The sequence below is a fragment of the Chionomys nivalis genome, chromosome 16, assembly GCF_950005125.1.
Source record: "Chionomys nivalis chromosome 16, mChiNiv1.1, whole genome shotgun sequence".
Classification (NCBI taxonomy): domain Eukaryota; kingdom Metazoa; phylum Chordata; class Mammalia; order Rodentia; family Cricetidae; genus Chionomys; species Chionomys nivalis.
Window position 1 is genome coordinate 13,929,598 of NC_080101.1, and position 24,332 is coordinate 13,953,929.

The 24,332-nt window shown below is 38.1% G+C and overlaps 1 protein-coding gene across 1 annotated transcript in view; it reads left to right on the top strand.

The window, feature by feature from the left end:
• The window catches only part of Ptbp3 (polypyrimidine tract binding protein 3), a 78,847-nt gene that overhangs the window by 37,943 nt on the left and 16,572 nt on the right, over window positions 1–24,332 (top strand). Inside the window, exons 5-8 of the mRNA XM_057790422.1 lie at window positions 5,458–5,604; window positions 15,276–15,440; window positions 20,596–20,706; window positions 21,704–21,878. Coding sequence (XP_057646405.1) covers window positions 5,458–5,604; window positions 15,276–15,440; window positions 20,596–20,706; window positions 21,704–21,878 — 598 coding nt within the window. The remainder of the gene's footprint in view (window positions 1–5,457; window positions 5,605–15,275; window positions 15,441–20,595; window positions 20,707–21,703; window positions 21,879–24,332) is intronic.

Genomic DNA, 24,332 nt, shown 5'->3' on the forward strand with positions numbered 1-24,332 from the left:
ATATTTATGGTGTATATCATCATGCCAGGCCCTACTCTTAGTCTTATCTTTTGATAATAGCCATTCTTTTATCAAACAGCTAATTATAAGTTTGATTTTTATATCCCTGATTAGTGGAACTGAATATTTTTTTCAAATAGCTGTTGACCATTTGTTTTTCTTTTGGAAAAAAGAAAATTGTAAGAGATGTTTTATCGTCCTCTCCCCACCAAGGACAGGATCATACCATCCTCTCAACTTTTCATCTTGAGAACCTCTGTCTCTACCTCCTCCCTTCTGGAATTTTCACACAAACAACACCAGCGCTCTAACTCCAGAGCTATGGAGCCCTCACTTTACAACTGTGTGCAGACAGGCCCAATTATGTTACCTGGTTTTTAAAATAGAATTGGTTTTTTTAGTTTTATAGTTGAATTTTTGAAATTCCTTATCTATTCTGGATAATAACTTCTAATCAGATATATAGTTTGTACATATTTTCTCCCATTAGTGTATTTCTTCCTTGTCTCTGTGTCTTTCTGTCTTTGTCTCCTCTCCACCTCCCATCAAAAACAACAAAAACAAAATTTTCAGTGTTCCTAAAACTGAGTTTTTCTTAAGGTGAATAAGGAAGCTTCATTTTCTGGTACCTGACAAAATATAGAAACCATCTTGCTCATAAAATTGAGTGCCTTCTTGTTCCTACTTGGACCCTACTAGAATAAATTCTCTTAACATATTTTTGGCTGTACTGAAAATCTTGTATGCCCAGCATTGTAATGAAGAAGATACCAAATCCAGGCCTTAGAAATTTTGTAACATGTTATACTGTGTTACCTGTTTCTTCTGCTTTTCTTGAATATTTTCATTTATAAATAATCGGACATGACACTGGATAATGCCTGATTGAGTTTAGTCTGTTTAATAAACAACATCCCTATTTAATTTAGATGAGGTCACTGAGATGTAGAGGCATCACGTAGCATTCTGTAGTATTCAGTCTGTACTTAACACATTTTTTGGAGTTGGTACATGGCTATCAATTAGATCAGTCTCTGCTACTAAAAATTGACCGGGTTGCATGCACACATCTAAAATGAATTGTTTGTGAAAGGCAGTCTGTGCAAGTCCACAGCTTTTCTCTGTGTTTATGTTGACTCTGTAAGCTAACCCTAGCTGTTGTGTTTTATTTTCATCATGGAGCTCTTTAGTAATTCACTTCACCAAGAAACTGTGCTGTCACTGGACTCACTTGCAAAGGTGGAATGTTGGGGGAGACGTGGGAATAATTTCATCAGCTTTCTCCCCTGGTGGTGACTTACAAACTTTCAGATTAATGAAGTGGAACTCTATTGGTTACAGAAAAACATCAGTAGTGCCTTGTCTAGATTCTATATGGAAAGCTTATCTTTATTTTTGTTTTAAGATTTATTTAAAAATACTTATGTGGCCGGGCGTTGGTGGCGCGCGCCTTTAATCCCAGCACTCGGGAGGCAGAGGCAGGCGGATCTCTGTGAGTTCGAGGCCAGCCTGGTCTATAAAGGGAGTTCCAGGAGAGGTTCCAAAGCTACAGAGAAACCTTGTCTTGAAAAAACCAAAAAAGTAAAAATACTTATGTGTTTGTGTGTTTTGCCTGCATACACATGTGCACCATGTGCATACCTAGTGCTCATGGAGGTCAGAAGAGAGTGATGGATCAATCACTTGGTAGTAGAGTTAGAATTCTGAGCTGCCAAGTGGTACTGGTAATCAGACCAGTGTTCAGTTTGTTTGAGACAGGATTTCTCTGTTTTGTAACTCTGGCTATTCTGGAACTCGCTATGTGTAATGGACACAGCTCATTTGTTTCTCGGCTGCCTAGACCTGAATAATTAAGCAAAACTATATTAATATACACAACTATTAATATAATATATTAATATTAATTAATATACTAAGTATTAATATATACAACACTGTTTGGCCTATTAGCTCAGGCTTCTTATTAACTAACTCTTACATCTTAAATTAAACTATTTCTATTAATTTGTGTATAACCACGAGGCTGTGACCTATCTGGGCATCTATCTTCCTCAGCAGCTACATGACCTCTCCTTGGCTCCGCTTACTCTCTCTATGCCTTGCAGTCTGGCTATATTCTGTACTGCCATAGACCAAAGCAGTTTTATTCATTAACCAATAAAAGCAATGCATAGAGAAGATCGTCCCCCATCAACTATGTAGACGAGGCTGGCCTGAAGTTCATGGAGGTCCACGTACTTCTGCCTCTCAAGTGCTGGGATTAATGTCGTCCGCCACTCTGCCTAGCTGCAGCCAGTGTTCTTAACCAGACTAGGCCTTGAACTCAGAGATCCACCTGCCTATCTTTGCACCCTGAATCCTAGGATTAAATACCTTCACCACCATGTGTGACTTACTCAACATTTCTAATGTTTTAATAAATCGTATTACCAATGCCTATTATAGATGAATTTTAAATGATTTATACTTAAACTAAAACTACTTCCTAATGCTATTTTATAACGAGAAAGGATTATATAAGAAAAAGTTTATGTTGATTTTGATCATGTTAGTTTTGCATAAATTTGAGATACTCTTATAGGTAGTTCTGAGTGCTCAGTATGGTTGGTATATTTATATTCTGTCTTTTTCATCAGCCATTATAAAAGGAGACAAACTTTGATTCATTAAAAGTTTGTGTGTTGGCACATGCCTTTGATTCCAGCACTCAGGAGACCAAGGCAGGGAATTGCTGAGTTCAAGGATTGCCTGGTCTACATAGTGAGTTCAAGAATAGACAGGTTTATGTAGAGAGAACCTGCTCTCCCCAAACAGCTACAAAACCAAGAAAGTTTTATTGCCATTTTAATCCTATCACAGAAATTACAGCAGTCTACATAGCTAGAATCAATGTATAGGATAAGATCTAAATGTCAAGAAGCTTCTTCCATCTCTGCTTTCTCACGCTATTTCTCTCATCTTGTATTTGTACAATGATTATAGGTACCAAGTGTCACTTGAGTGATTGAATCGGTATTGACTTAATGTAGGAAGTTCTTAGATTTCTTTACTCCAGTAATTGATCCTTTGCTTTTTTAAATTAGTCTTTATTTGGAGGATTTGAAGCTATTTTATTTTCTAGTATCTCCAGGTCTTCTGTGAAATGTGATTATGTTTACATATGTGCTATAAGTGTTTACATCTATATTTTTACGAATCTCTCAACACTTATTTCTAAGCCCTAGAAGCATTTGCTAAAATAATGTGAGTTTATGCTGAGGCATGGATGATAATAGGGTACTGGATAAGGTAGTAGGTATATGTTCAGAAAGATTTCTTCACAGGAGCAAAGATGGATAAATGGATATGGAATGTAGCAAGTTTTTGGTACTTTAATGCTGTTTGCTAACTACTGCTGTACACTTGATTTCTCATTCTGGGCTGGAATTTTAAGTTTTAAAGAAATTCTTATCAGAAATCTTAAATTGGGAAACCTTATCTCACATGTATAATGAAAACCGTTCACAAGTAGAGAGATTTTGTTTTTAAAAATGTGGTATTACCCTGACCTATTCTTTGCTGGTAGTGGTTCAAAGTACTATGTGCAGGTAGGGGTGTGTGTGCGTGTGTACATTTGTGTACATAATATACAAATGTATAAACACAGTGTTCATGTGCATAGTGTGAAAACATTTTATGTATGTGTATATATATATATATATAACAGACTATAGATTTATACATAGCTTTTGCTCAAAAGTGTACAGAATGAGTGTTGGTTAGAAGCATAATTGAAAAGTGAGAAAAATGAATGTGGGGGCTGTAGAGATGGTTCAGTGGTTAAGAGCACTGGCTGCTTTTCTAGAAGATCACCCACATGGTAGCTGACAACTACCTGTCCTTCAGTCCTAGGGGATCCAACTCCCTTTTCTGGCATCTGGGCAATATATGCATTTGGTACATAAACATACATAGACAAAACACCCTGTACATGTAAAAAATTGAAACACACAAAACAAACATAAAATTAAAAAATTTGAAGAAAACTGAGTATGTATGCTACTATTTTGAGTGAATGCCTTCATACGCTGATGTTTAATTGCTCTTTCCTACAGAGTCTCAGACCACCTAACTAGTACTCTACTACAGTCATTTCATGTTTGAGTTATAAGAGTTATAGCTTGCTTAGCTAGCTGCATATTTTAGTAGAGAAAACTGAAGCGCAGAGGTGTCCATGACCAAGTTGCTGTAGGCATGGAGATTTCAGTCAGGTTTTACTCAGGCTCTGACATTTCTCATGCCCTGCTATCAGATCAGATACATTGGCTCCTTGTTAACAGGGTTTGATTGTAGGGCCTCCAACTGAAAAAGAATGTTCCATTTCTTTTGTAGATGGCTAATTTATAAAAATGAAGAAGAGCAAATTCATATACCCAGACCCTGTTTAAGAATTTAGGCAGGGTAGTACTTTTCCACCACTTCTCCCGTTTCCGCCCTCTAACAGACTTTCCCCCTTTTCTCACTATGCTCTGGACCAGGCTGTCCTGGAACTCAGAGATTCTCGCACTTCTGCTCCCAGTGCTGGGATTAAAGTGTGCACCACTGCACTCACTGTAACGCGAATTCTAATTGTCCTTAATAATAAAAACACGGAGTCAGATACTAGGGGGTGAAAGCTGAAGGATCAGAGAAACAGAGCAGTCAACCACTAAAGAGTTCTTCCTTCTACCGAATCCTCAGACTGCATCTGAGCTCTTGTCTCCTCCCACTTTATACTCTCTCTCTACCCAGCCATATCCCTTCCTTACCTCTGTGGGGCTGGGATTAAAGGTGTGAACCACCACTGCCTAGCCTCTGTGGCTAACTAGTGGCTTAGCTCTGCACTCTGATCTTCAGGTAAGCTTTATTTGTTAGCTTACAATGAAAATATCACTATAACTCACACTCAGATCTTTGTTTTTAACTCCTTTTTAGCCCCTACTGAATGAAATTCTATTATCTCCTCTCTGTACTCTAGTAATTTATTCCCCAATTTTAGCATCAATACAGCAACAAAAACCAGTAAATCATAACTCGTGAAAGTATTTATTTGTAATGGTAACACAAACATTTATTTTTAACTTTATAACTATTTTTTAGGCATTTAGAGAAATAGAAATGAGAAACCAAAAACCAAACAATAATTAACTGGTAATTTTGGACACACACACACACCCCCCCCCCCCCAATCTAGGATTTCTCTGTGTAACAGCTCTAGCTGTCCTGGAACTCACTTTATAGACCAGGCTGGCCTTGAACGCCTGCTTGAGTGCTGGGACTAAAGATGTACGTGGCCACCACCTGGCTTGAAAACTTTTATTGGAGCCAATTTTCCAAGACTATTCTATCCTCTTGGGGGACAGCGTCAATGTATGCTGAGAAAGCAGGAGTTTAAACCAATATACAGTAATTCTTAACCATCTTTTATGTTTATTGCAGGCCTTTTTAGAAATGGCTTCTGAAGAAGCTGCTGTTACTATGGTAAATTATTACACTCCTGTTACTCCTCATCTACGAAGTCAGCCTGTTTATATCCAGTATTCCAATCACCGAGAACTTAAGACTGACAATCTGCCTAATCAGGCTGTAAGTATTATAGGCATCTGTAAGAATAAGTATACAAACGTGGCATAATAACTTAAAATATTATACATTAGAGAAGAACCACCATATGTTTTTCTTTATTTTAGTGTACTTTATTATGATTGAATATATAATTTGTTATTACAAGCTTAATAATAAAAACAGTTTCATTTGGAAACATAGGAAGTTATGACATCATAAATGACATTTACTGGGCCATACATGGTGTCACATTCATGTAATCCTAGCAATGGGAAACTGGACTACACAGGAAGATACAGAAGAGCAAGCAGTAACATTTTCTCCCCTCAAATCTGTTTTCACAATGAAAAATAGATAAAATTCTGTACCTCCTAAAATCACAGATGTCAAAGGAATGCTAAAACAAATTTAGCCTTTGTTTTTACAGAAAGTAAAAGCTTGGAATTGGCCTTCCAGGGTCTTGTGTGTTTGTCAAGCACTCTGCCAGGATCTAGCCAGGGGTGATACTCCTGTTGTGATGTTAAGGAGACAGTTTAAGATGTAAAGAATTAGCCGGGCGGTGGTGGCGCACGCCTTTAATCCCAGCACTTGGGAGGCAGAGGCAGGTGGATCTCTGTGAGTTCGAGACCAGCCTGGTCTACAGAGCTAGTTCCAGGACAGGCTCCAAAGCCACAGAGAAACCCTGTCTCGAAAAACCAAAAAAAAAAAAAAAAAAAGATGTAAAGAATTTGGTCAGAAATTTTCTTTCAATGAGTTTTGACTCCTCAAGTGAATGTGGAATATTATATAACAACATAATGTTTTTATTTCTGTTTTTTATTTTGATTCAGTCCATGGTGAGTCTTTTGTGTCTTTCCAGATTCATTTTAAGTAGTTAAATAGAAATTTATTTTAACATGAAAAACTTGTCTACAAAACAAGTACATTTTAATAAAGTGTATTTTAATTTTTAAATACCTTTTTAAATTTAAATATAATTACATCACTTTCTCTTTCCTTCTCCTTCCTTCAACCCTTCTCATTTCCCCATTCCTTCTCAAATTTGCAACTGCTTTTTTTTCATTATTATTGTTATACATATATTAGTGTGTTGTGTCCATCACATATACCCCACACTCCACACACTTCCTCCCTTCGCCCCATTCAAGACAGGATTTCTCTGTGTGCTCTGGCTATTGTGGAACTAACTCTGTAAACCATACTGGACTCGAAGTCAGATATCCACCTGCTTCTGCCTCTGCCTCTCAAGCACTGGGAGTAAAGCAAGCACTACCACCTCCTGGAATGCACACAGACAGACACACTAAAACTTACTTAGTCTGTTTAATGTTGCTTCTGTGTATATGATTTCAGAGCTGACCATCTGGTTTTGGATAACCAATTAGGGTATACATCCTCTTGGGATCTAGCAGCTGCAGGCACAGGTATTTTGCTCAGTTCACTCCAGCAGACAAAGGGTCTGAGGCCGGCAAAGAAAGTCGGGGGCCAGGGATCTGCAGCTCCCAACACATACCATTCTCTAATACAGTGTACCAGGGTTTAAACAAAACACAATTTCTTATAATATTTTTAAAAATGTATATACTTAATTTTATGTTTATGAATGTGTGTATGAATGTACACCACGTGTGTGTCTGGTGCCCATGGAGATTAGAAGAAGAAAATATCCCGTTGCTTGGAACTTAAGTTTATGGATGATTGTGAGCCATCATGTGGGCACTACAAATTCAACCCAGGTCTTTTGCAAGAGCTACAAGTGCTTTCAATAAATAGCTGAATCATCTCTCAAACCCCTCTTCCAAAAGCTTCTGGTTTGTTATTCAAGTCTTTGTTCTCCTGTTGTTTTTTTGCTTGTTTTTCGAAGAATAAGAATGGGGCTTTATTCTTCCTTATGTCAAGATAAGTTTCTTCTGAATTAACTTACTTAATAACCCATTTATTAATCTACTGTTGTGAAACTTGCCTTAGTTTTTCCTGCATGCTTACAATATGCATTTATATACACTTGTTACATTCTTTGTTCATGAATGTTGCTCACTAAGCATGTACTCCAAATCTAGTTTGAACCCAACTTTTCAATTCCATTCCTGCCTTAGTGTGCACTATATAGCTTAATCTATTGAGGAGCAATATACTGTCTCTTTAGAAATTAACTTATTATATGCCTTATAATTATTTTGTTAACTCTTGTTTTCTTTTAAAAATTGAAATTGGGTTGTTTTGCAAGTTTGGAAATGATTAACATATTCTTCTGATCTTTCATTGTTAAAAGTTCTGCTTTGTTTGTTTTCTTTTAAAGTCTTTGAGTAGAATTTAAACATTTTCTTCATGCACGTCATACAGTTTTTGCAGTAGTCTGATTCCTAAGTATGTTAGTATAAATTGCCAGAAGAAAAGATAATTTAATACAAACTTAAAGATTGGATTATGCCAAAGGGAAACAGTGAGAAATCCCAGTTGCTTGGCAACCACAGGCACCCGAATGGCCTAGTTTATTCTTAGATAGCCTTGGTTTTCTTCCCAACACTCTTTACTTTCACTTTTGTACAGTGTTCAGTATGAATGCTAACCAAACATTAAATCAAAATGGAAAGTACCTGTTCCATGTATTTAAAAATGTTGAGCTTTTTGTTTGTTTTTATTCTGAAAACTAGGAAGTGGATAGATTCACATTTCTTCCTTTTTTTTGTTCTCTGAGTGTCAAGATATACCCCCAAAGCACACATGCAACTCTCAGCAGTAGACAATTGTTCAAGTCCTTATGAAGTTAAAGTTTCTCAACATGTGGGTCACAACCCTCTGATGGGTCAGACTACCTTTTCACAGAGGTTTCCTAAGACCATCGGAAAACAGATATTACAATTCATAATGGGAACAAAATTCCCGTTATGAAGTAGCAAATAATTTTATGATGGGGGTTCACAACATGAAGAATTGTATTAAAGCATTACGAAGGTTGAGAACCATTGATATAAAGTAGTTCCACCTCCTTGATTTGCAGAAGAATTATAATTATTAAATGTAATTGTGTTGTGAAGTACAAAATTTGAAACCTCCTTTGGAGGTTTTCTTGACCTTATTAAATAGTTTATGAATCTGTAGAAATGATTTTGTAAGGATTTTACCTTTAAAATGTTCTCTCAAATAATTATTAAAATTAAAAGACTATAGAGTATTCACTCCATGCTGGTTTCCGTGTTTTTGACTTTGGAAATGTATTCTTCACATCACAGATACTTTTGTTTTGTTTTATTAAGATAGGGACTCAATATGATGCCCAAGTCAGGCTGTCCTCCTACTCCTGTTCTCCTTTATCAGCCTCTAAGTGCTGGGATTACAAGTTGTGCCACCCTGCTCCCTTGGGCACGCTTAAGCTTTATAAAAAATAAATCTCCCCACTGAAACTTAACACAGTACTTGTGCTTGTTTGATTATACTGCTTCTATTTTCCATATTAGTAGTATAATCATTCTAGAATTGTTGGCTCAAATGTCTAAAAATCTTATCCTACAGTAGTAATTTTATTGCCTTATAATTTTAAACATCAGAAGCGTTTTTATCTTCAAACATTTTTTGTTTTGCTTAAATGTTTTTGATTAGTTAAAAATTGCTACTAAGAACTTGGTGTGGTTACATAATTTATATGCATGTCTGTATTTATATGCATATTTATAACTTCAGCACTGGAGAAACTGAGGTAGGAAGATTTAATTCAAAATTGACCTTGGCTACACATGAAACCATGTCTTGGTACAAAACAAAAAGCTCAAAATCTTATGATTCTAAAAATATATCTATCATACTTTTCACTGTCATCCCCTTCGAGTTTTTATGTTCAGAAGTTTTTTTTCTTTCCTTCCTTTCCACTTTCTTTCCTCCATCTTTTCATTCCTTCCTTTGCTTCTGCTCCTTCTTCCCCCCATCTCTTGAGCTTTTGGTACTTCAGCCTCTGTCTCCTTAGTGCTAGGATTATAGGTGTGAACCACCGTACCCCACTTTAAAAGCCTGTCTTCACTTTCTTACCAGTTATTTAGAAAGCTTGAATCAGTGCTCTGTGAGCACCAGTGCAAATTGTATTGAATGTTCTGTAGTGACTAAGGCAGTATGCACCATTGAGTCTCTTATTTTTCTGTCAAAGAGAAAAAGTGAAGAAGAACAATAGCAGCAAAATTACCAGCAGTGACCACTCACGTAGAATTAAAATTAATAGAATGATTGTTGACATCATAAGTAAAGAATTAAGTGAGATCAAATTTGTTGTTAGTTGCACATGCTTTTGATAGTTAATCATTTTTACATGAGAGGAATGCCCACTATGATAATGTCTTTGCCCAGGTACTCCAGAATTGTAACACCCAGTGCAGAAATAATGACCTATATTTAGCTACTTATAAAATTCAGCTCCCCAGTTACTGTGGCTGATAGCTGTTTTATTGAACAGGGTAAAATCTGACTTTATCATAAGAATCTGTTGGCTGTAGGATAGCGCTGATTAATAGCTTCCATGTCTCTCTTGTGGAGTGTGTAGAATGCAGTTCATACAGTATTTACCTGTTGATTCTAATCCTGATTCTTTTTTGATCGGTACTCTCCACTCCATACACATCAATTCAAATTCAAACGCATGGATTCAGATGGAATCTGAGTTAGTTTTCAAAACTGTAAAAGCACCACCATCCTCATTTTCTAATAAAATCTTACTGAGAAGCTCAGTGTAGTAAATGAGGTAGATTATCATGTTTAAAGCAAGACTGGGGGAGGGGTGTCTAGGACCCTACGCTATTAGCTATAAGAGAATAGTTTGTTTTTTTTGTTTTTTTTTTTTTTTTTTGGTTTTTCGAGACAGGGTTTCTCTGTGGTTTTGGAGCCTGTCCTGGAACTAGCTCTTGTAGACCAGGCTGGTCTCGAACTCACAGAGATCCGCCTGCCTCTGCCTCCCGAGTGCTGGGATTAAAGGCGTGCGCCACCACCGCCCGGCCAAGAGAATAGTTTTGAGAAGTAATAATGGAAACAAAATGTTTGGCTAATTCACATATTGTTGTTAGTGGTGATGTTGCTTTGGGAACTAAACATTGGGCGGTTTTTATATTATCTGATATGTAAAAAAATTGCATTGTATAAAAAACATTATTAAAATGTTTGTAGACTAGCATTTTTAAAAGAATTGTGGTCACTTCAGCATGTGTACTAATGTTGGAATTTATGCAGAGATTTGTATGGCCCCTGCACACATACAGATTTATGAAGTATTCTGAATATTAAAAAGAGGTTTTCTCTAACTTGTAAGGAAGGAATTAAGTGTTTAAAATAGACAAAAAGCATGCCTTTAATTCTAGCTCATGGGAGGCAAAGGCAGGCAGATCTCTGAGTTCAAGAACACCTGTTCTGCCAGGTGGTGGTGGCGCACACCTTTAATCCCAGCACTCGGGAGGCAGAGACAGGCGGATCTCTGTGAGCTCCAGGCCAGCCTGATCTACAAGAGCTAGTTCCAGGACAGGAACCAAAAAGTTACGGAGAAACCCTGTCTCGAAAAAATCCAAAAAAAAAAACCCAAACAAACACCTGTTCTACATAATGAGTTCCAGACCCTGTCCTGAAAAAAAAATCAAAATATAAAAGAAAAAGAACAAATACAAGTGTGAAAAAATGGGATTTGCTGCCAGGTGGTGGTGGTGCACGTCTTTAATCCCAGAGACAGGCAGATCTCTGTGAGTTCGAGGCTAACCTGGTCCACAGAGTCCCAGGACAGACTCCAAAGCTACATGGAGAAACCTTCTCTCAAAAAACCAAGGTGGCCAGGCGATGGTGGCGCACGCCTTTAATCCCAGCACTCGGGAGGCAAAGGCAGGCGGCTCTCTGGGAGTTCGAGACCAGCCTGGTCTACAAAGCTAGTTCCAGGACAGGCTCCAAAGCCACAGAGAAACCCTGTCTTGAAAAACCAAAAAAAAAAAAAAACAAAAACAAAAAACCGTGGTGGTGGTGGTGGGGGTGTTGAGTTAAGAATACAGAAAGTAAGTAAAAGGCTCCCAAGTTTGAGAGAGGTACTTTTAATTTTAATAAAGTTCATTGTAGCAAAAAGCTAAACACTCAAGCGTTTCACATTAGAAAAATTATAAGCAAAAAATTAAAACTACCATCAATTATTTAAATTAGCAATTCTGTGACTAATAGTTTGAAATTGAATATAGTGTATGAAAATGAAAACCATATTTAATTTGTAATTTTTTTTATTTTGATGCACACACAATTTTCAAATTATTAACATTCTTTTGGGGGGGCGGGTTCGAGACAGGGTTTCTCCGTAGCTTTTTTTGGTTCCTGTCCTGGAACTAGCTCTTGTAGACCAGGCTGGCCTCGAACTCACAGAGATCCGCCTGCCTCTGCCTCCCGAGTGCTGGGATTAAAGGTGTGCGCCACCACCACCCGGCTAAATTATTAACATTCTTACGTAAATATGGCTAGTATGAGGAACTTGTAATTTCAGCACTAGACTGAATTTGAGGCTAGCTGTGTGTTGGGAAATATATTTTTTTTAAATATTTATTTATTTATTATGTATACAATATTTTTGTCTGTGTGTATGCCTGCAGACCAGAAGAGGGCACCAGACCCCATTATAGATGGTTGTGAGCCACCATGTGGTTGCTGGGAATTGAACTCAGGACCTTTGGTAGAGCAGACAATGCTCTTAACCTCTGAGCCATCTCTCCAGCCCCCGGGAAATATTATTTTAAGGTGTGTGACTTTTGTTTAGGCTGCATTATTTTTTAACTCTGCGAAGCTGTGAGTCTTTGCCTGTCTAAAACACCTACCTGATGGTCCTAAAAAAAGAACTGAATGGCCAATAATGAGGCAAGATCAGGGATAGGTGGGGCTGAGGGCAGAGAGGATAAATAGAAGGAGAAACAAGGAGAAGGAGCAAGCAGTGAGGGGCAAAAAGAGAACAAGGAGAGGAGGACATCAGGCACCAGCCACCCGGTCACCCTGCCAGCCACGGAGTAAGAAGGAAAATAAGACATAAAGAAGATGAAAAGCCCAGAGGCAGAAGGTAGTTGGGAAGGTTTAAGAAAAGCTGGCAAGCAACAAGCCAAGCTAAGCCTCCATGTGTGATTCATGTGGGAGCTGGGTGGCAGGCCCTGAAAAGAGCCCAAAGAGCTTAATATCACACAGCACTATGGCTGTGTAATAAAACCCTGTCTCCATTGGGGGTAAGATGCACGAGGCCTCAATCATGCACCAAGAACCACGCACTAAGGAATGCTGAGAGCTAAAGAAATAGTCTTCCTTAGGGAAGAGTATACCAATTTTTTTCCAATACCAGAAGTTCAGCCCTAAATCAGTTAATGTTATACGATCAAGCAGGTGGTACTTATTATCCTTTCACTTCATCTTTAACTAGTGTAAGTTTTGAGGGAATTACAAATGGAAAAAATACATAGAGTATTAAGTTCAATTCTCAGGCCTTTTTTGTGAGTGTATGACCCACCTGGTCCTTCAGTATTGACTGGTGTTTTGTGCGTACTTCCTACAAATGGGGATGTTTCTTCTACCAACTAGAATATGGTAGTGAACACCGGTTTGGGTTGGTGACACAGACCTGTAATTGCATTTACTCAGGAGGATCATGAGTTCAAGGTTTTTTGAGACCCCACATATATTTTAATGTCAGCTCAAGTAACTTAGTGTGACTTTATCTTGAAGTGAAAAAGTACTCCCAAAAAGGCTCAGGTGCCTGGTGTGCATGAGGCCTTGAGTTCAGTACCTATTTCTGGACTCCCAAAAGCAAAACTAAATTAATATTGGTACATTACTCCTGCCATCTGTAGATCCCATTTGTGTTTTGCTAATTGTCCTAATAATACTTGGTATAGTTAGGTTCATATATGCATTCCGTTTACTTACGTCTTTCTAGTCATTTTAGACAGATTCTTTTATTTTAATCTGATGTCCTTAACATGGTTGAAAATGAAAGGCAGTTTATTTCCCAAAATGTCCCTCAACTTTTGTTGGTCTTATACTTCCTTTTGGTTCAATTCAGGATATGTATCTTTGCCGAATACATCTAGAAGTGACACAGTCACGTTTGCTAGACTTCTGTACTGTGGAGTGCCTGTACTTCTCCTTTTATTCCTTGAGAAGGGTGGTAGGTTGCTTAGCTGTTTCTTGGACTCTCACTCTAAAGTCCAAGAATGCTAAAGCCTCTTACATAAAATGGTGTAATAGCTGTATATACCATAAGCACACATACTTTACATCCCTTCTTAGATTACTTAAAATACCCAGTGCAGTGTGAATACTGTGTAATTAGTTGTAATACTCTGCCAGGTGTGGTGATACACCCTTGTAATACCCAGCACTCGGGAAGGAGGATGACAAGATCCAGGCCAGCCTTAGCTACATAATAAATAACAAGACTTGATTCCAACAGAAACCCCAAAGTTGTTATATTATTTTATTAGGGAGTGTGTGTATAGATGGAAGTTTTTTTGTTTGTTTAGTTGTCATGCCTGCAGATATGGAGGGCCCAACTTGGAAGAAATAATATCTCATTCACAGGCATTTGGAGATATCATAAATGTTGTTCTTTACTAACTGTCAGTTGTTAGCATTATGGATTTAAAAGCATTTCTGTTTATTTTATGGATGACCTTTGATGCTCAAATTTCTTGGACTGGGCCAGTGGGAATCCTTTCAAGTTGTCTTCTGTATCCTTTTAACATATCACCTTTATAATTTTATCAATTTCTACATTCTGGAAAGTTAACAAAAATACTACAAAATCAAAATTATTTCACACCTGCCTTCTGCATTTGCTGCCACAGCTCTGAACCAGCCGCTTTTTAGAATTCCTTCTTTTATTTCAGTGGAAATGTATTAGAAGCTTGCTTGTACGCTAACACTCCATGCCAGGCTAACTGAGTGATGGGTTAGCTTGATCACATTCTAGCCTCTTGCCCTCCCCACGGATCTCTTCACCCTGCTCAGGTCATCTTCATTGCACTGGCTTCCTATATCATTGTGGGCATCCTTCTAACTCCTTGAGCTCCAGCATGCTCTTCAGGTGATAGCTGACATTAACATTGAAGGTACTTACACACACCCCTATACCCCTTCCCTCCCCTCCCCTCCCCTCCCCTCCCCTCCCCTCCCCTCCCCTCCCCTCCCTCCCTCCCTCCCTCCCTCCCTCCCTCCCTCCCTCCCTCTCTCCCTCCCTCTATTTTAGGTCCTGATTTCCCTTTGCAAGGCAGCCCTGGCTATGGATTTGCTCCTCTGCTTGTTGATGATATTCTGTGGCAGGCCTGCTTTCCCTGCTCACACACCAGTCATATTTACACTTGTTTTAAGCCATCCAAAGGGTTTAGAACTGAATTGTTAAGCAATAATGCTGGGACTAAAAGCATGCACCACTGTTCCTGGCTTTTTCATGTGAGTTTTCAGGGTCAAACTCACGTCCTTATGCTCATATAACAAGCACTTGATTGATCAAGCCATCTCCTGAGCCCCATCTTTAAAAAAAGAAAGACTGGCAAAGCAAATTGAGAACTTAAATTCTACAATTTGGGATATGTGCGTCCAGATAAAGTATATGGAATTGAGTTTGTTTTATGTCATCTTGGCTTCAGGATCCATTCACTGCTTCTGTGATCAAAAGTGGTAATTTTTCTTTTTTCTTGTTTTGGCTTGTTTTCTAGAGAGCCCAAGCTGCACTGCAGGCTGTCAGTGCTGTACAGTCAGGAAACCTGTCCCTTCCTGGAGCTCCTTCCAGTGAAGGCACAGTGCTACCTGGGCAGAGTCCTGTGCTCCGGATAATTATTGAAAACCTATTTTACCCTGTCACTTTGGAAGTTCTTCATCAGGTAAGGAAGAAGCTCTTCTGAAAGAAGAATCGACTATGATTCCCTAAATTTAGTTAATATCTGTTTTTTAAGTTGGGTGTGATAACACAGGACTTTAATTCCAGCACTTGGGAGACAGAGGCAGGCAGCTCTCTGAGTTCAAGGCCAGCCTGGCCTCCACAGTGAGCTACAGCACAGCAATACTACATACAGTAACCTCCTTCTCCCCCTCCCCCACCCTAAATCTGTTCCTTACCAATTTGGTTGATATTTTCTTTTCATTATCTGCTTAAATAATAAAAGACTTACCACCCTGTTGTGTAGAAGAAATTGTGTCAGGTATTTTTGACAGCCCCCCTTTTCTAAGTTTCTTCCTTTATTTATTTTGAGACGGGAATTGACCTTTATAGCCCTATCCTGGAAATCACTATTGACCAGTCAGGTCTCAAACTCACAGAGATATTTGCTGTCTCTGCTTCTTGAGTGCTGGTATTGAATGGTATGTTAATACACCTGGCCTAGTTTGGAATTTGTGATTTACAAAGATGCATCAAAGTGGCAAGGTTTGGGATGTAGCTGAATTGTAGAGCCATGTGGCATGAAGAACTTTCATGCATGTGGTCTTAATGTTCAGTTCCTCGTACCAATAATTATGATAATGATACCAAACACTGGAGGGAAAACAGTGGGTGAGAAATTCTAATTTTAACCAGATGTAATGGCTTGTTAATAACAAAATCCCACATCAAAACCAACAAAATGGAATTATTTTCCTGTCTAGTGATTACTCTGAAGAGACACCATGACCAAGACAACTCTTAATAAAAGAAAACGTTGGATTTGGTGCTTGCTTATGGTTTCAGAGGCTTCTTAGTCCATTATTATCATGGTGCACATACACACTCATAAATAAAAATATTTGGCAGTGCAGTGGTGGTGCATACCTTTAATCTCAGCACTCAGGAGGCAGAGGCAGGTGTATCTCTGTGAGTTCGAGGCCAGCCTGGCCTACAGAGTAAATTGAAGATAGCCAGAGCTACACAGAGAAACCCTGTCCACCCCCAAATGTGTGTGTGTGTAAATTTTGAAGGGAAGTTAAGCTTTAGTACATACACAGATATATGATATGCATTGTTAGGTAATCACTTATATCCAGTGTAATCTTTGTAGATAATTTACTAATACATGTAAGCTGTCTTATCAGAGATAATCCACTAAATAGGACTAGTGATATTTAAAATTTACAAATGGAGGGTCACCTACTTACATAATTTTTTAGTGAGTAAAACTGAATATACTTCTCCCAATAAAGCCATCCTACTAATCCTTCCCAAACAGTTCCACCAACATGGGGCCAGATACTCAAACATGAGCCTATAGGAGCCATTGTCTTTTAGACCACCACAGTCCACTCTGGCCACTATAGACTTGTGGCTTATAATGTAAAATGAATTTTATCCGATTTCAAAAGACCCCGTAATCTTTCAAGTGGGTCAGGCTCATCCCGAGGAAGCAGCTGACTAGGACAGTGTACCCACAGGGTTCTGGCTTTAGCATTATGAAGGGCCCCTGAGTAAAGGGATTGTGGAATCTTTTGCAGTTAAAGAAAACCTCTTAGGCCAGGCAAAGTGTTGCAACTGCCTGGTTGGGGTGGAGCCTTTCCACCTTGAAGCATGGTGTTCAAAAATCCAAAGTTCAGAGTCTCTTAAGACTAAAGTTAAGTCTCTAATTTTAATCCCCTATAAAACCAGAAAATAAGTTATGTAGTGACACAGAATAATTCCCTAAGGGAGTAATGGAGGCATAGGGAGGAAAAAATAAACCAGAGTAAGACTGAAACCCAGGAGGACTAATTCCAAATCCTATAGCTCCATGTCCGATGTCAGAGAACTTAGATGACTCACTCCATCCCTCCAACTGTGCGTCTCTTACTTGGTCTAGTTTCATTCCCCATGTGCAGCTTTCCTTGGCAGATATCTTACAGCTCCAGCATGTCTAACCTCTTGCTATCTCCAGTGCCATTCGCAACTGTTGCCCTCTCAGGGCCTTCGTGGGGGGCCTGTCCTGCCTGCCATACATTTCCGGGCCTCCGTGGTTTCTCCTAAACTCGATAAGAAGATCCCACAATCTTTACTCATGCCTCTTTTACGACTCTAAAGCCAGAACCACATGGATGACACTGCTGTGTTTAGCTGCTCGCCCTATGCTGAAGCTAGGCCTCGTTGAACTACATTTGCAAACAACTTCTTTCTTTTGTTTTCCTTTCTTCCCTTTCTCCTTTAATCTTATCTCTCAGCATAAGCCTTGCTCCTAAGGCTCTTTTTTCTTCAAACTGTACATTTTATACTTCTTGTTTTGCTTGCTCTTATTGTAGTCTCCCTATGTGTGATTACTAATAACCACATGGCTGGCAATAGTAGACTGCCTTGGAATTTCCTCCCCTAAAGAAATTAGTCTATTATTTTGGGAGATTGTTAAGACAGGATTTCTTTGTGTGGCCTTGGCTGTCCTAGAACTAGCTCTATAGACTAGGCTGACCACAAACTCAGAGATCCACCTCCTCTGTTTCCTGAGTGCCAGGATTAAAGACACGTGTACCACATCACCGGTTTAGTCTGTTAGTTTTAAATTTAGCTGCAGGTAAATTTTTAGGACAAGGGCAGAAAGTAGTCAACAATCTCAGCCAAAAATATCACAAAAATGGTCTGAGGGGAACAATATTATCAGTAAGCCAGGCTTGCACAGCTATCTACTAAAATGGCCCATTAACCTCTACTTAACAGTGTAAGTTTCTTTTCTAATTCAGAATCCCAAAGTCTTTCACAAAAGAAAAAAAAAAAGCCAGCATGGTCAGGTCTGTCACCGTACTAGCCCACTCCCTGATACCAATTTCTGGGAACCAAGTATCCAGATATCTGAGACTTTGGGGGCATGCTCATCCAAACTACCACAGGTGCCTTTGAATCTATCTGACTGAAGAATTGTGAGTTGGGTGTGTATGTGTTCAAACACTGAAATACATCTTATCTAAACTCAAACATTATAAATAAGCTGGGCCCTTAGATATTCTTTTAATTTCCGTCATCAGCATTTCAATTTATGGTAGGACTTTTACTCATTTCCCAATGTGTTCTTCGCTATAGATATAAATCATAAATACAGAATTAGTAGTACCAATGTGTTACTTTCAATAATTGAGTACCAGTTTTAAAATTAAGTGTACCTGGGAAGTGTTTCCTAGGGAATTTAAACAGTGGTGTTTGTAGCTACCAGTGTCCCTCCCTAAAAGTGGTTTAGTAGTTACTTAAGTCGTTGGTTTCATTATTCTATTAAATTTGTTTTCTGTTTATTGAACAGAGTAGCATTTTAACAGTCAAGACACTGGAGGCTTGAGTTGTAACTGGTCTTTTACTGTTTATTTCATAAAGATAATGACCTCTGTGACGGATCAGCAGAGTGTTTGTGTTTGCTTCTGTAATAGTAATAGCTTTTATATATCTTAGAAAAGATAGTTTTGATTCTGACTCAACATTGCCACCCCCATCAGGTACCTTAGTAAGTTTCATGAGGTCATGACCTATAGTTTAGTTACTGTTTCCAAGTAGTAACAGACTTTCTTATTCATATAGAAGATTATGGAATCCTATGTGAGCAGGACTTTTCAATTTTCAAAACCATCAGTTGGAGTAAGACTTAGTCTTTAGTTACAGAAGTCCTTGTTTACTTCTTCCCAGTGCAATGCCACATACAAGTGTTTCTTCATTTACTTACTCACAGTACCTAACATTATTCTTTAACACCTTGGCTTTTCTGGAACTCTGTCTATCTCTATGTTTTCTGTTCTCCAGCTTAGCCCTATCTTTACTTCCCTTTCTGTTTCTTGGGCTTGTCATACTTATTCTACAAAGTTCATTGGCTGCTGTCCATCATTTGGTCATCTCAAATGTTTTGTCCTTAAAAAGTCTTCATTACTTTAAGTCCGCTCCCTCAACACTGTATCTCATTCACCCTGACTTAGTCATTGGTCTATTGCTGTGAAGAGACACCAAGACCATAGCAACTCTTATAAAAGAAGACATTTAGACATTTAATTGGGGACTTGCTTATAGTATCTGAAGTTTAGCCCCTGATCATCAGTGTGGACCTGGCTGCATGCAAGCAAGTGCTGGACCAGTAGCTAAGAGCTACATTCTGATCTGTAGGCGAAAAGAGAGACCCTGAGCTTGGCATGAACTTTTAAAACCTCAAAGCCCACCCCCCCAGTGACACTTCATTCAGCAAGGTCCCACCTCTCAGTCCTTTTAATCCTTTCAGGTAGTACCACTCCCTGGTGACTGCATTCAAATATTCAGTGAGCCCGAGGGGGGTGTTCTTACTCAAACCACCACCCTGCTAGAGGAGTTGGAGCTGGCTTGAATTTTGCTCTAATGTGCACTCTATTTAATCTCACTTCCTCTTATTTTTCTTTTAATACTTATATATAACCAAACATGGTTTCCTTTGCCTGTTTATTGCCTTAATAAAAGCAGAAATTTTTATTACTCTTTAACTTGCCAGTACTTAAAAAAAGTATCTTGTAATTTGAACAAGCCTGATTTTGACTCTTTGTTTCTGCCTCTAAAAGCCTCCAGAAGTAGCTGGTGACTTACAGGGGTGAAATTAATCATTGACTCATTTGATTTCTTGTTTTAATTCATACACTGGTGAGCATCATTGTATCAAACTATCAGTTAATTGCTATTATATCCTTCTGTTAGAATTGTACCATTTGTATATACTATAAAATTGTTTGTGGGTGGTGGCGGCACATGCCTTTAATCCTAGCACTCCAGAAATCCAGAGACAGGTGGATTTTTGTGACCTTGAGGCCAGCCTGTTCTATAGAGTTCCAGGACAGGCTTCAAAGCTTCAGAGAAACTGTCCCGAAAAACAAAACAAATCAAAACAAAAATTTAGTTAAATATTTGAGTACCTGTTGTGTGCCAGGATCATGCATAGGTATCGAAATATTAACATCTTATACTTGTTTTGAGACATTTTTGTCCCAGAAATTTTAATGGAGAAAATTATTTGTATTTTATATATTAATATGACTCATTGATGAGGTAAGAGGATCATGAATTTGAAGCTTGACTGAACTACAGAACAAGAGATTGTCTTAAACCCTTTTTTTCAGATATTTTCTAAATTTGGCACAGTCTTGAAGATTATCACCTTTACAAAGAATAATCAGTTTCAAGCCTTGCTTCAGTATGCTGACCCACTGAATGCACATTATGCCAAAATGGTAATTATACTTTTTTAAATTATTAGTCATTTGCTTTGGAGACATCTGAAGAGCCTTCACATCTCACTTGCTCCAATTTATCTTATGTTTAATTAAATCTGCCTTTTGATCATATCATTGTAAGCTATATTGTTTCCTTCTAAGCTAAAACTTTACTGCTTTCCCATTGGAAGCAGCTTTAGTCTTATGTCTCAGATCTCTGAGACCTATTGCTGTTCGTCACATTTAAAATCTGTATTTAAACATAGCACTCCTGATGCAGTCTGACTGCTAAGCACATGTTTGACCTTGTGGTTTCATTTACTTGTCTCCATTCAGGCAGAGATTGATTTCACTACTTTTATAACCATATTCAGCTCTCATTGTTATTGAGCTCTGAATTAGTAAAGACATTAAAACTTAAGAAATATGGTGCTGTTTATTTATGTTATTTTTTAAGTGCATGAATCTTTGGTTTTGTTTTAATGAGACAAAATAAAACACTTGATCATTAAATACAGCTCTCTTGGAGAGCTTCGTCAACCTTGATTTTGCTGTGTTGTTGTTTGGGAAATAATAGCCTTTTCATCTACTGCACCCTCTAGCTGCATGTCCATTATACAGCTGCCGTACTCTTTGGGTTTTGTGTCTGTTTTTATAAATTTGACTATTTGTGAAAGCAGACCGTAGCCACAAATAGCCCACTGGTAATTTTATTATAGTAAAGGGATGGATTACTGATCTTTGGTCACAAGTGACTCCCTTTGTTTTTTATTAAAAAAAGCAAGTAAAAAAAAATGGCAAATAATTTACATATATTTATATATTATGGTTGGCATACTATTACAGTGGTGTTTCATCAATACCTTATATTCACCCATATAAATTATACTAAAATGAAATTGAAGTATGAAATTAACGCCTTTAAATATTTACTGTGGGCAAAGTAGCCATAATAGATTGCTCAGTGAGTTGTGTGGTCTTGACAAAACACCAGTCCCTGTCTCATCTGCTTTAGGCTTTGGATGGCCAGAATATCTATAATGCATGCTGCACTCTGCGTATTGACTTCTCCAAACTCACCAGCCTTAATGTGAAATACAATAATGACAAAAGCAGAGACTTTACTCGCATAGACCTTCCTACTGGAGATGGTCAGCCACCCCTTGAACCTCCTATGGCTGCTGCTTTTGGTGAGTAGTTCCTTTTTCAGTCACAAAGCAAATTTTCTGAAGTTACAAGTTTCACTTATTTATGTCAGCCTTTTTCTTCTTGGGTTCTCTTGGGACTTCTAAAGAAAAGCATATGTTCTAAAGGAATATGCCCATATATTAAACCTTAATACGAGATAATTCTGTTACTTCACAAAACACCTAGAAATATGAAATTGCGTTCCACGTTCTTTTCTAACATTAGCACATTAATATTACCCAAAAGCTACGTACTTAAGGGTAACCTTGATTTTAAATATGCAGATTTCTAAGCAGAATTAAGTGCTCTTGAAAAATCTTTTTTTCTTTTAAATAATGGTATTTACTTATACCTGCTGGTATGGTAGTTTATGTACCCAGTACCCAGGGGGCTGAGACAGGGATTGTGAGTTCAAGGGTATCCTTGGCTACATGAAGAGGGCCTGTTTCAAAAAAGAAATATTTTTTCAAAACAAAAGATTGTTACTTATATTCTAAAAGTTTATAGTAATTTAAGTGGCTTTGTTTTTAAAATAATGTAAGCTGTAGGAATAGCACAAATAACTCCATATTTCTCAGTTGTTAGCATCACACTTCATTTACTTTATCATTTCCAGTTGTATTTGTGTATATTTATAGCTTTGTCTCCCATTTAACACTGTTGGAGAGTAAGTTACAAATATGATAGACTTGACATCTAAATATTCACTGAATGTTTACTAAGAACATAGATATTCTTTGTGTGTGTGTATTTTGTGTATTTGAGACAGGGTAGCCCAGGATGGCCTTGAGCTCACAGTAGTCTTCCTCAGCCTTCTAACATAGGATTACTGGTTTGAGCCAACATGCTTGGCAAGCAGTATTCTTACATAAATAAAATTCATTTGTCAAAATAAGGAAATTAATACCTATACTGCAGTATCTAAACCAAATAGAACTTTGGAAATTTTGCAGTTACAAAAATAATATATTGCTATTTTTTTCTAAAAACTTGAAAATTGTCAGACTAATATACTGAACCATTTCTCCAACTCAATAATGAAAACTTTTAATGGCACTTCTTGTATTTGTGTGTGTGCTTACTTGTAGTTGTAGTTGTTTTACTCTTTTTACTATTTTGGCTTTTTCCTGCCACCCAGCTCCTAATTGAATTATACACAGAGGCTTATTCTTACTTATGAATGCCTGGCCTTAGCTTGATTTGTTTCTTGCCAGCTTTTCCTAACTTTAAATTATCCCACCTAACTTTTGCCTCTAGACTTTTATCTTTCTCTATTTCTGTATACCTTTCTTTGTTTCTTACTCTGTGGCTTGCTGTGTAGCTGTCCCCTGAGTCCTCCTCCTCTCTCAGTCTTCCTTCTCTTCCTGGAACTAGCTCTTGTAGACCAGGCTGGTCTCGAACTCACAGAGATCCGCCTGCCTCTGCCTACCAAGTGCTGGGATTAAAGGCATGCGCCACCACCGCCCGGTCAGATTTCTTCTATTTATACTTTCTCCTGCCTTGCTATTGGTCTTTCAGCTCTTTATTAGACTAGCACGTGTTATAGACAGGCAAGGGATCACAGCTTCACAGAGTTAAACAAGTGCAACATAAACAAAAGTAACACATCTTAAAATAATACTCCCAACATTACTAGCATGTACAAATATGTATTGCCTGTGGAGACCATGGACAAACTTAGGGATCATTCTGGAGGCACCATCTACCTTTTATATTTTGTTCTTTTGGGGTTTTTGTTTGTTTGTTTGGTTGGTTTTTGGTTTTTGAAGACTGCTTCTCTGTGTAACTTTGATACCTGTCCTGGAACTCACTCTGTAGACCAAGCTGGCCTTGAACTCACAGAGATCCTCCTGCTTCTGCCTCCTGAGTGCTGGAATAAAGATGTGCACCACCATCAACCGATTCATCTACCTTCTTTTCAAGACAGGATCTCTCACTGGTGTGAAATTCAGCAGTTAAGCTAGGCTGACTGGCCAGTGCTGAGTATCTGCTTCTGTCTGTCTGTGGTAGGGTAGGCTCAGCTTTTTAATGTGAGTTCCAGAGATCAAATACAAGGCAAGCACTTTACTGTCTTAACCATCTTGCCTGCTCTTAATGCTATTTAAAAAAAAAAAAAATGTAGTAAGTACATGATACATAATGCGGAATGATCACACCAGGCTACTTAGTATTTCTTTGAGTTGGGAAAACTTTCCATAGTACATGATGACTTTGAAGCAGGTTTTGTCTTTATTTATATTACCTTAGTTTCTGTCGTGGAACGTTTTTCAGATGCATGCAGATTACCTGTTCTTAATTATTACAAATAATTATTAATGGTCTCTAGCCATTTTTCTTAGAATTTTGTGTGATCTCTTAATAAGATGAAAAAATACGTAGGCTGTTTTTTTTACGGATTATTTCATCTGGAAATACAAATGGAAACAGCTCCTTCTTTGCTTGGATTTTGCAATCTC